Source organism: Aythya marila (assembly GCF_965140915.1).
Source record: "Aythya marila genome assembly, chromosome: 3".
NCBI lineage: Eukaryota > Metazoa > Chordata > Aves > Anseriformes > Anatidae > Aythya > Aythya marila.
Genome location: NC_139044.1, coordinates 83,126,714 through 83,139,295, shown reverse-complemented (window position 1 = coordinate 83,139,295; position 12,582 = coordinate 83,126,714). Strand labels below are relative to the sequence as shown.

The 12,582-nt window shown below is 40.0% G+C and overlaps 1 protein-coding gene across 2 annotated transcripts in view; it reads left to right on the top strand.

Annotated features, from left to right (window-relative positions):
- The first annotated feature begins 1,984 nt into the window (after window positions 1-1,984).
- HBS1L (HBS1 like translational GTPase) overlaps window positions 1,985-12,582 on the top strand; it is a 60,323-nt gene continuing 49,725 nt past the window's right edge. For both annotated transcript variants that reach the window (XM_082756452.1, XM_082756451.1), the window contains exons 1-4: window positions 1,985-2,108; window positions 3,959-4,024; window positions 5,761-5,898; window positions 8,991-9,185. In XM_082756452.1, the coding sequence (XP_082612578.1) occupies window positions 2,066-2,108; window positions 3,959-4,024; window positions 5,761-5,898; window positions 8,991-9,185 (442 nt within the window). In that variant the 5' untranslated portion in view covers window positions 1,985-2,065. The remainder of the gene's footprint in view (window positions 2,109-3,958; window positions 4,025-5,760; window positions 5,899-8,990; window positions 9,186-12,582) is intronic.

The following is a 12,582-nucleotide window of genomic DNA, read 5'->3' as shown; positions in this document are numbered from 1 at the left end:
TTAGAAAGGATAAAAGAAACATCTTTGGAATATGATGGTCAGGTTTTAAATGAGAAATGTTACTACTTGAGAGAGAAAAAAAAATCTAAATTTACGTGAGTAACTTTTATTGGACATTTAACATTTGAAAAATGGGATCTAAGTAATTTTGGAGGCTGAAAAAACTGCTATTTCCAAGTTAGAGCTGTTGGAGGCAGACTGGGAAGATGTTGTGAGGGTAGTAGTGCTACAAGATCTTAAGTTACCTTACTAAAGGCTCAGACAGTACATGCTGAAATCATTTTTTGAAATTGGAAGTGTGTCACTCAACAGGGGATACCACCACAACTCTGCACACTGTTACACAAACCTTTAAAGGATGTGGATCACATTTTAGAATTTTCTACAAACATTCCTGTTGCAAATTTATTTTGAATGTATCAGTCTGCTCATCTAGTTGTCGACTTCCGCTGCTATCAGCAGCAATGGGAAACAGCTATTTAGAAATTTCACACATTTCTGTTGGGAATCACTACTGTTACAAATGGTTTTGGTACATTTTTGTAAGCAGCCTTAATCCTTTAATAACAGGATTTCAAAACACTCAAGACCTTCCAAAGGATGTTTTGTACCATGTAGAACTATCATACAGCAAAAGTGTAACATTAAATCATAATGTATAGTGGCAATTCTTCACTTCTGTATCTTTGACCCATATCAAGAGATTGGGACAGATAGCGATTAACACTTCTTCTGTCAAACCTCTGCCGTAGAGAACATTTGTGTCACTGAAGGTCATCAGTACACCAACTGTACTTAGGAATTTTTGTTTCCAGCTCCCCTTTAATCTTAGCGCCATGTGAAAGACATTGTATAGATCATAAGTTTGTGCAGCTGCATGTGCTGTTCTGTACAAAATAATTAGAAATATGCAAATAACACAAGGAAACAATCTGCACATTTGCATACAATTTGTATATGAACACAAACTTTGGCTTATGTTTAACACACCCTGCCTCTGGCGGTGACAAGGAAGGATGTGGGGCAGATAGTGACAGTTTTGGCTTGTGGGAGGGGACAAGACAGTAGCCAGTTGCCAGCTGGAAAACCAGGGCCTGTGTGCTTGTGGGGATGTGTGTCTGGAAGGTGGGATATCTGGGGACATCTGGGCCATGCAAGTGGCTGGAGGAGGCTGGATTTGTGGCAGTGTCTGAGGAGGACAAGAAAATGGTAAATAAAGTATTGGAGGTCTCAGGTGGAAGGTAGAGACATCTGACTGGAGAAATATTGGTGGGATCACCAGCCTAGCAGCGCGTGAGCACGTGGATGAGTGCAGGTATCTGGGGAACAGGTGAGCCGTGGAGAGAAGCAGCAGAGGCTGTGGGGCTGGAGCTCGGCAGAGGCACACCTGTGTTAGGGGCCTGGGAGCACCCGTGGGTCTGCGACCTCCCTGTGCCACTGAGGCTGTAGGCGTGTGCTTGTGCTACCTGGCCTCAACTGGCTTTTGGGTGCTGCCTGTCACCGCATGGCAATGAAGTCAGAGCACGAACACCACGGAGCCCAGCCCTGAATTTTGGGCATTTAATGCTGCCAGTAGCGACGCTGAACAACGCAGCCTGCATTCACCGACAGCCGCCCATGTAAGCGGGTCAGGCACTGGGCTGCACTGGGTGCGGGTGGCCCTGTAAGCTCAGTGTAAGTGCTTAGACACGCACGGTTCCAGCAGCTCATCACCTTTGTGCTTAAAGAATAATGCCACAGACACTGAGGGTCACACCTCAAATGTCCGGACAGTGAGGTTGGACGGCTGCGTGCAGGCGGGCAGCGTCTGAGGGGAGCAGCACCCACCCCTTCCCCTGCCCCTCCACCCCCGCCTGCTGCCACCCAGGCAGCGGCCGCGACAGGCGGGAGTGTGTGTGTGTGGGGGGGGTGGAAGCACCGCGCATGCGCGAGGGCTGTCCGCGGGCGGAAGGGGCCTGGGCGCGCATGCGCAGGGTGACTCGGCCCGGCCCGGCGGAGACCAAGATGGCGGCCTAGTCCCGCCGTGCCAGCGCCAGCGCGGGCCAGCGAGGCGCCCGCCGCCATCATGTCCCGGCACCGCAACGTCCGAGGCTACAACTACGACGAAGGTAGTGGCGGGCAGCGGCCGCCGGCGGAGCTGCGGGGGCCTCCGCCCTCCTCAGACGCCGCCCCGGCCCCGGCCCCAGCCCCGTGGCGCTGTGGCAGCCCCGCGGCGGGGCCGGGCCCGGTGCCGGGGGCTGCCGGGGCGGGGGGTGGGCAGGGCAGAGGCGGCCCCGTCCCCCCCCGCGGGGGTTGGGCGAGGCCTCGGCCCCCGGCCCGGGTCCCCCCGGCCGCGGAGAGCGCGGCCCCGGCGCGCTGGGCCGAGTTGCGGCGGGCTGGGCTGGGCTGATCCGATCCGATCCGATCCGATCCGCCTGCCCCCGGCAGCGACCGCCTCCCGGAGGCGTGGGAGGGGCCTGAAAGCCGGCCCGGGGGTAACCGAGCTTGGGGTGCTGCGCCCGCGCTGGCCAAGGGGTGCCTGTATTCTGCCAGAGCACGGGGGAGTTGTCCTAAAGGTAGAGCTGAGCGTCTGGGGAAGAGCCACCTCCTCTGTGGTGTTTTACCCCACAGCTCGTTCGTTCCCTGCAAGCTGATGTCAGGGCTTGGTTCTTACCTGCAGTACGTTTACTTTATTTGTTTCCCGTCCCATTAATGTACGCAGACTGTCAATTGTGCCCTTCACTCAGAGGTTTTGTTTGTGTTGGCCCTGAGTGTGGAAAAATGGACCTACATTCACTTGATACTGTTTCAGATAACGCTTTGGTTTAGGAGCAGCTTTTTTGATGGCACTCTTGTCAGATACAAAACATTGCACCTGTCCACTGAATATTTCTTGCAAAGAGCGTAGGCCAGGTTTTGTGCCGTGTTTTTGCAACTTTTAGGGTAGGTCATTTAAATCCGTGTGAGCCATTACCATTGCATGGCCTGCCTTGCAGGTTATACTAGTGCAGGTATACCTAATAAATTACCAAATAATTCTGTGCCTCGTTTGGATGGATATGTTTGTAATGTCCCAGCTCAGTGGTTGTTAAGTTGATATCAGAGTACCAGAGTACAGAATTTCCTTGTAGCTGCTAGCTTTTCCCTTTCACTCTTTTTTTTTCTTTTTTTTTTTTTTTAAAAAAAAAAACAAACCCAAATGCAATAACATCCTTTAAAAATGTTTTTCATGTATTTCATTCATACTTAATGAAAAGTGCAAATTTATTTTCAAGACTTACATAATATTAGAATAATTTATTTTTTATTTGGAAATAGATTACTTTCTCATTGTGATTCCTGATAAATTATTCTTGATATGATTTTTATTTCTTAATTGAGAGAGCATATGTCTGTGTGTAGGTAGTTGAATAGGATTCTTCCTCTTTGGTTGAGACAATTTTGCGTAGTCAAAGGGGATTGTGAATTGCATTTTTGCCTTATTGAACTTGAGTTGACAGGTGGTTGACCATGTGGATAGACCAGAGAAGAAAGGTGAGAAATTGATAAGTATGGAGTAGAAATACCAGTGTGAGTTACTGACGTAGGGATCTCTCCGTGGTTAGGCTACTGAGGTGTCAAGCAGAAATATCAAGAGAAGTGCCATGGATAAAAGCCTGTGGAACTGTAGAAAGTTGAGTTTGGCTTATGAGGACTGTCTTCCAAAGGAGATGATGAAGGAGGAGGTGTGAAGCATTGCTACTTTAAAAAAATTTCAGCTAAGGAATAGTGTATTAAACGATTAATTCTGTTCTCTAAAGAGAAAAACAATTCTATTGTTGCGGCATTGAATTTCTTACCTCGGCAGATTAACAGTACTTACTTCTGAAATACTGGAGATACATAATTTTTTAATACCGTATATGAAAACGGTCATTTGAACCAATGCATTAAATATTTAGAAATTGTGCAGACTAATCTTAATGGTTTTGCTTCATAGATTTTGAAGACGATGATGTGTATGGCCAATCAGTAGAAGATGACTATTGCATTTCTCCTTCAACAGGTTAGTTCCAATAATTACATGTAAGTACTGTCTACGTGTTCAATCATGCAATTTTATTATCTTGGATAATGGATGGTCAGAATGTACTTGAAGATATCAAAAACCTGGTTTATGGGGATGTGTTGATGGTCTTAAAACATATGGTGTCTTTAAAAAGTGTCAGTAGGACCTGGCTGGGCATAACAGCTGTGATTCTGCACCTGGTATTTGACATCTCATACCCAACTTTGAGTAAATGTTTGGCAAGGAGTCTTATTGTGGGATGCATCACTGGTCCTCAGTTCTCATGCAAGATTGTGTGGTGTTAAAAAGCCTCTGTGCTTTGGGGACATTGCAAAACAGGAGCAAATATAGTGATGTTGTGTGCTTGGGTAAGATGTGATTGGAGTGGCTGAACCTAGCTGAATTCAACTTGACTGTAAAACCATGAGGTTGTGTTCATCACACAATTCTCTGAAAGATTATTAGTTCAGGGTTTCCCCAGATTTGGTGGCAGTGTTTCTAGAGCTGAGTAAGCCCCAAAAATAGTATAGCTGATGTTAAGCTTGTGATACTGCAGGTAACTTGACTGGATCTAAACCCACTGCATCTGTGATGTAGTCTGTGGCCTCTGGCTGCAGGTACTTGAGTTAATTAGGTCTTTAAAAGTCTGCCCCTCTGTCATCCTGTTCTTTTTAGATAAGCTAATCAAGTTGTGTGTTCTTGTTATTTGTAGTCATGCTTCCTGATTTAAATTAAGATGGTCTCATAGTCAATTTCTAAGTTTAACTGCTAGTATTTTGCAAACATTTTCTAAGAAATAACGTAGTTTCATATTTGGTGATGAACTCCTGTAATGTATAAACTACTAAATTGCAAAATTAATTCTGGTGTTTGTGCACAGTAATTTTCTTAAGGATTCTTTCTATTTAATTCTTTGTATAAGAAATAATCTCATATAATAGTCTTTTAATGTTAATAGTTGTTTCAGTTATGGTGATTGAATATGAAATAGTATCTGTTTGGGAAACAGTTGCTAAGGTAATACTACTTCTGGATATTGCATGTGGTTTCAGTAAGTATTTCTGAGCTTGGTAGAATATTAAATTTACAAGGACATCAGAAACATAAGGACATCAGTTGATGTTATGCTTTGTACATTTCTGAGAGTATGTCATGAGGTCACGTTCAGCATGAGCTGTACATACATGTCTGTATATATGTTAATGTGCTGTTAAGTCAGAATGGAGTTATGCACCTGTTAAAAGTTTGGTGTGAATGTACGTTTTAACTCATGACCTGTGTTTCCAGCAAAATTCCACAAAAAGAAGAATGTGCTCAACTGAGCTAAACTGTTATCAATAGTTTAGTAGTGCAATACTGTAAAAGCAGCGTTTATTTTCATGCTTTTGTTTTTTCCTGGCACTGAGTTTTTTAAAAAAGAAAAAAAAAAAAAAGTGGAGTAAGGCTATGAAGATGTTAGGCCACAGGTGGTAATTCAATATGAAAAATACTTTTTCATATTGAATATATTTTTCTGGAATATATTTTTCTGGAATATATTTTTCTATTTGAGTACTGAACTCTGTAGAATAATTTTGTTACATAGAGAGATACAAGGGTTTTGCCCAGCCTGTCTTTTCACTTGGTGAAGACTGGTCAGCATCTTAACCTTTTTTTGTTGTAGATAGGTTTTGGTTTTGAAGGAAGAAATAATATTTGAATTGTTTTAATACTTTGCTTTTTACCTAATATAGCCGCTCAGTTTATCTACTCAAGACGAGACAAACCAGCAACATGTGCTGAGCCGTTAGAAGAAGAATATGGCTACGAAGGTACAGAAGATACTGCTGGTTATTTTGCATCCAATCATCAGTTGGATGATGTTGATAGAGGTAATTATAGAAAAACAATATTTCTCAGATGAATCTCTTTTATGACTTAAAGACTAACTAAAATAATCCTAGTTTAGGGTTTATTACATGAAAAAGACTTGAATTCATTAAAATTCATTATTTTGTAATCTGGTACTAGAATAGCATTATTTTGTAAGCTGATGTTGGAGCAGCACACTTCATGAACAGTAGCATTGGTGGTTCTTCAAATTTGTAACTACCTTTTGTGTGCCACTTGTAACTTTCTTGCATACAGTGAAATACGGTCTTAGTTTATAATTGGAAATGATGAGATTTGATATGAAATTCAAACATAAGAACAGCTGTACTGTTTCAGACATCTAGCTCAATGTTTTGACTCTAAAAATGGATGACTAGGGGAGAGTATAAGAAATAGAGTATTTATCGAATAGTCTCTTGTATTACATTCAAAATTATTGCAGTTAGGAGTATTTAAGAGGTCTTCTAAATCATGCTTTTCCTTGAAACAATGTCTGTAGATTCTTTTATCCTCTACAATCTTCTCTAATATTGTTTTAAACCCACTAGGCTTTGGTTTTCATTCAGTCCTGCAGCTGTGAGCTCCAGGTTCCAAGCAGCGTTCCATGCTGATTGATGTGGGGAAAAAATCCTTGCTTTTGTATTTTAAACTTGCTAGCTGATAGCTTAATTAAATGTTTTGTGAAAAAGATTCACAAGTCTCTTTCCTAAGTATTAATAGCTAATTTAGTTCTTATTTTTGGGGGAGTATTCAGGATTATTTTTATGATGTTAATAAGCACAAGGTAAAGTGTATCGGTGAATGAACAGACAACAAAATGTATGAATGAAATTTGTTATTTAAAACAGAACTTGCAGAAAATTTTGTAACAACAGACATCTAGATTCAATATCAAGTAAATTGGTAAAACCTACGATAATATGCAGACGTGGGTAAATCTGTTAAATTGGGGTGTAATACAGTAGCAGTAGTTAATGCTGCATAGGGTAACTTAAAAGAGAGTCAGTCAGTCTGTGGATAAAGGTAGTCTAGACAGCACAGTAGACTGGGTTTTTGAGACCAGAGGAAGGGGGGAGAATCACTTTCCTCACCCTGCTGGCCACACTTCTTTTGATGTAGCCCAGGGGCTGATTGGCTTTCTGGGCTGCAAGCGCATCTTGCTGGCTCATGTTGAGCTTCTTGTCAACCAACACCCCCAGGTCCTTCTCCTCGGAACTGCTCTCAGTCTGTTCTCTGCCCAGCTTGTATTTGTGCTTGGGATTGCCTCGACCCAGGTGCAAGACCTTGCATTTGGCCTTGTTGAACTTCATGAGGTTTACAAAGGCCCATCTCTCAAGCCTCTTCTGGTCCCTCTGGATGGCATCCCATGCCTCCAGCATGTGGCTTGGTGTCATCAGCAAACTCGCTGAGGGTGCACTCAATCCCACTATCCAGTGCTAAACAGCATTGGTCCCAGCAGTGATCCCTGAGGAACAACGCTCATTACCAATCTCCATCTGGACATTGAGCTGTTGACCGCAACTCTTTGAGTGCAACTATCCAGCTGATTCCTTACCCACCAAGTGATACATCTGTCAAATCCACGTCTCTCCAATTTAGGGATGAGGATGTCATAGGGGACAGTGTTGAGTGCTTTTCACAAGTCCAGGTGGATGATGTTAGTTGCTCTTTCCTTATCCACCAGTGCTGTAACTGTGTTGTAGAAGGTCACCAAACTTATCAGGCATGATCTGCCCCTAGTGAAGCCATGTTGGCTGTCACCAGTCACCTCCTTATTTTCCACGTGCCTTACCGTAATATCCAGGAAGATCTGATCCATGATCTTACCAGGTACAAAGGTGAAACTGACTGGCCTGCAGTCCTATGGGTCTTCCTGTTTTCCCTTTTTAAAAATGGGGGTTATGTTTCCCCTCTTCCAGTCAAAGGGAACTTCACTGGACTGCCACAACTTCTCAAATATGATGGATAGTAGCTTAGGAACTATAATCAGCAAGTTCCCTCAGGACCCACAAAATGGTCAGCAAACACATTGTCCAGGGTTCTTCATGTACTTGTTTTGAAGAGCAAATGTGGGAGAGCATAGGCTTCTGTTTGCGTTATGGATCAAGGCTGCTGATTTAAGTAACCTCGTGGAAGCTGGAGTTCTGTGGTGTTGAATTTGTTCAGCAGAGTTCTTTAATCCTCACCATCTTTGAGGAGGTGTTCAAATAAAGAACCTGCAGTTTTCTTCCTGTTGTTTAGTAGTCTTCCTGAAATCTGAACAACTGGCAGAAGGTATTCATGATATTCAAGATTTTCTTTGGTTGTGTTTGTATCTGATAAGAACACTACTTCCAGCCTCATGAATTTTCAGTCTCCAGTTGTGTGGAAAGTCAAGATGTAATAAGGTTTATTTTAATTGGCAATTTTACCGGCTACTTTAACTTAAGAAAGTTTGCTTACCAAGTTGTATACTTTCTTTCATTGTGAGCTGTGCTCAAATTCTGAACATTAAAAATAGCTTCTATATATTTTTTTCACTTTTAAGATTTGATTATTTAAGTTTTGTTTTAATTTCCCTTTACGTTCTGTGACATTTTTTCATAGGAATGGAGAAATATGTTACAGATAAAATGAGATTTTGTGATCCAAAAGATGTTTTACAGTTTTAAGAAAGCTAAGATTGCAGGTAATTTTAAAGAGCTGACATGTTGATCCAGGGATGCTAGTATTTATTTATTTTTTGTTAGGGCCCGAAGGTCCCAAAAATGCTGTTTTATTTTAGATCTAAATTATACCATCTATAAACACTTAAAATGTGCTGTTAAAATTATTCAAAGTCATTTAGTAAGTCAATGCAGAATCCCATTTAAGGTGATTATTTGTATTTCTTCTCTGCGGTCAATTGTACATTAAGATTTTTCAGTGACTTTAATGAATATATAGTAGTCAGTAATATGTTCCTTGTAGCAATATTTGAAATGAGTCAAATATTCTGCAGGGTTTAGGGGTAAAATTTATCATGGCAAGAAATCAGGTGCATGGTGTTTGTAGGCTACTTTATTAAGACTTTATTTTATGCCAGTTTATAACAGTTGTTTGTCTTTTGTAGCCCGTCTTAATTCATGCCTTGATCAAATGAGAGAAGTTTTGGCAGAGTCTGTACCAGAACAAACAATGGTGCAAGCAGTACTGGATAGTAAATTTGATGTACAGAAGGCTTTGGATCTCGTGCTTTCCCAAGGCAGTAAGCAAAATGTGAAGACCCACAATGAGGATGCTATGATTGTAGGAAAGACGACAAAAGGTATACTGCTATTTCATTGTTTGGATTCAAGATGCTTCATTTCTGTATACAATTTAATTTTGGCTTCACAAGCTGTGAAGGTGATTATTGTTGCATTAGTAATTTATTGTAAGTTTTAAAAACACCAACTTCTATTTCTGTGTTCTAAAAAGCATTTAAAGGAAGCAGTAGCTTTTCTTGGAAGTTGGAAGTCAAAACCTTAGTCTCGGCTTAAATTCAGACTGTAAGCAACCATCTGCATTTCACAGTAAATTTCTGTATTCTAATATACGACTTAATTGTGTGAATACATTTCCTAAGTTGTACTTATTGTTTGTTTGGTGAGCTGATATCTCCCATCCCAAATGCCTCTTTTTTTTTTTTTCTTTTTTTTGGTAATGTTTATACAGTAACTCTAGTGTTTTTGTTTATACTTTAAATCTTCATAACCTTTGCTGGCATTTCTTTGCTGATTTGTAAAGTTTCTTAAGTATTTCAGTAGATAACCATAATTTAATTGTAGAACAGTGGATATATATGTGAGTAACACTTAGTAATTAAATGCCTTTTCATGTTTCTTCTTGATTTTTGTTGCTGCTGTCTACTTAAAAAAAAAAATAATGGATGTTTCGTTGTGACTGCACTTCCATCTGAAAATTATTGGCTATTGTAAGGTAAGGAGACTTACTTTGTTGTCCAGAAATATTTATTAATAAAGACAGTTTCTCTTGTGCAGTAGAAAATGTTGCTGACAACACCAGCAAACCTGGGCTTGGAAACTTGACAGCCAAAGCTGGTTCAGCTTGTTACTCCTTAGCTGCAAATGACAAAATGCTCCTTAATGTTAAAAAATCCAGTGTACCTTCATCTGAAAAGAAAGGATTGAAATCCTCATCACTTGTTCTGTCTTCTTTCAGTGATGATTTGTGTAAAGGATCACTTTGTGAGCTTGTGAATAATCAGGCAGAGAATCAACTACCAGAATGTGCTAATGTAGTAAGTTTGATTCCTGACAGTGAAGATGTTTGCTTTAGCATAGGAAGTAACCCATCTGGAAATTCTTCCTTTAAGAAGTTCAAAAGCAAGGAGACACAGGACTTGAAATCCTTGCTGACGCAGAATGTGGCTTGTGATTCTCTGAGTATTCAAGACAGCATTCCTCTTGTTTCCTCAAACGTTTCTGATGGTAATAGTAATGCAAATTTTTATAGTCCTCCTTATATATCAAGTGCTTTAGGAAATTTGGCTCTTGCTAATGAAGTCAGTCATACTGCAGATAGAAAGAATGAACTTCTTGAAAATTTATCTTCACTTGCGCAAAGTAGAAAACAAGAAAGCCCCTCTTCACAGATGGCTGCTTTGCCGGTGTTAAGGTCTGGAAGTACATCATTGGCTGACTTACTTCAGGAGCACCAGGAAAGTAGTGCAAGCCACTGTTACTCTTTGGCTGATCTTTATACCCAGTCGACAGCAAGTCTCACAGATAGGAGTTTGGGAGCGTCATCATTATCACAACTAGTAAGTCAACCACAAACTTCAGGTGGGATGCCAGAGTTAACAGGATCTTTGTCTTCGCTAGCCCTCTCTACGGTTTCTCCACTAAAGGAAGTTGAGAACTTATCACTCTCTGATTTAATAGCAGAGGCTATTGAAGTAGATAATGCTCAAGAAAAAAAGGACGTCTCCATGCTCAGTGTAACTGAGCCCTCTAAAAGAACAAACATTGATTTAAGTGTCCTTTTAAAAAATACAGATGCATCTGCAGAACAAAATACAGTAGGACAGTCAAATATCTTAATTCCTGAAACAAAACATTTAAAAGTAAAGCAGGGAAAAAGTTCTGGTTTTGCTAAAACAAATAAAAAGATCAAAAGAGGGCTTGCTTCTAAGAGGCAGGACTTGTCTCTTTCATGGGTGAAGGCTCTGTGTGCAAGACCTTCAGCTTTTGCTTTAACCTTATGTCTTCGTTATCCTCCAAAAGGATATAAGCGACACACAACTGGTAGGCACAAAGCTTTCCTATACAGTAGACAAGTACAAGATGTAAAACCCAAGGAAGTAGCTCCTGTAACAGCCATAACACCGTTTGACTTCAAATCTGCATCTCCTGATGATATTGTGAAAGCTAAACAACAAAAAGCTTTTACAAGACAGTAGTGCAAACAAAACTGAAATAATTGATGTTTATATGTTGGTATGTTGAAAAAAAAAAATAGGACCTGTTTATAATCCAGAATTGAATTTTTAAACTTTTTAATTGACATAATAGTTCTCACTACTAAATTGATAACAAATTTGTATGTGAACTTCTAAGGTGTTGCACTGAATATTTTTATTTTTGCCTAATTTTCACTGACAATTTAACATTTTTAACTTTTATGAAGTCTTGAACTTGAGTGTATAGATAATTCATGTACAAAATTCTGTAAACACGCTTAGACTTCTTGAAACACCCCTCTAGGGGTGTATGTGTATATAGTTGGGAAGAACACTGACTTATTTTTGTAAACAATTTAGTTTTGGTATGTGGTGTATAGTTTGGGAAGTGGGAACCTCAGTTTATATTACAACTGTTCTATTGAATAGTCTTAAAGCTAAATATTCTCCTAAGGTATGTTACTGAACTACCACTTGTTACTGATTTATTTCTACTCAATGTAGCTATTCTCTTCTGTCTTTATTGTACTTAAAATATTACAACAGAAATACCTTCAGTTTTTAAAAACCTCACTAACCTCAGGTTTTAATTAACGGTTGTGATAGGACATATATAGCTTTTTGATAGGACCAAATTTGTTGGGGAGCAAGTTAACAAAGTTAAAATTGTGTTCCCTACTCTTTCCACTCTCCAACCAGCTGTCAAAATGTGAGTTTTTTGTAGATACATACCTGGCATGTGTTTCATAAAAAGATTTAGTAGGATTCTACAGTTTATTCTCAAGTATTTCAGAAAAGTATTGGAATAACAATTCTCCTTTCAAATTTAGCATGAGAGTCTTTGCTTAATGGAAAAAAAAAACATTTTGGGCGAAACATAGGTGCTGTTTGTATCTGCATCTTGCATGTTTTCAGGAAAATTCCCATATTAGTGAATGTGTGTTCTTTTCTACTGTTGGCACCCATCACTGTTATTTAAAGTTTTACACTGAAGATCAGAATCAGGACATTTTGGACTTAATTGTTTAGCTTGTTACCATATTCTGATGCCCTCGTAAGTCAAATCAGTAACTGCATGTATGTTTCAATTTTTCTATTAGTATACATTAATTCTTTTAATATACTTCTAGTGTCAGTGTTTTAGATCCTGATCAGCAATATTTACAGTAAGGGTACTGCTGCAACTAAAAAAGAAATAAAATACATTTGTATATGTACTGCCATACATTTATCCCTACTAAACTAGGCAGCTAGTATGGAA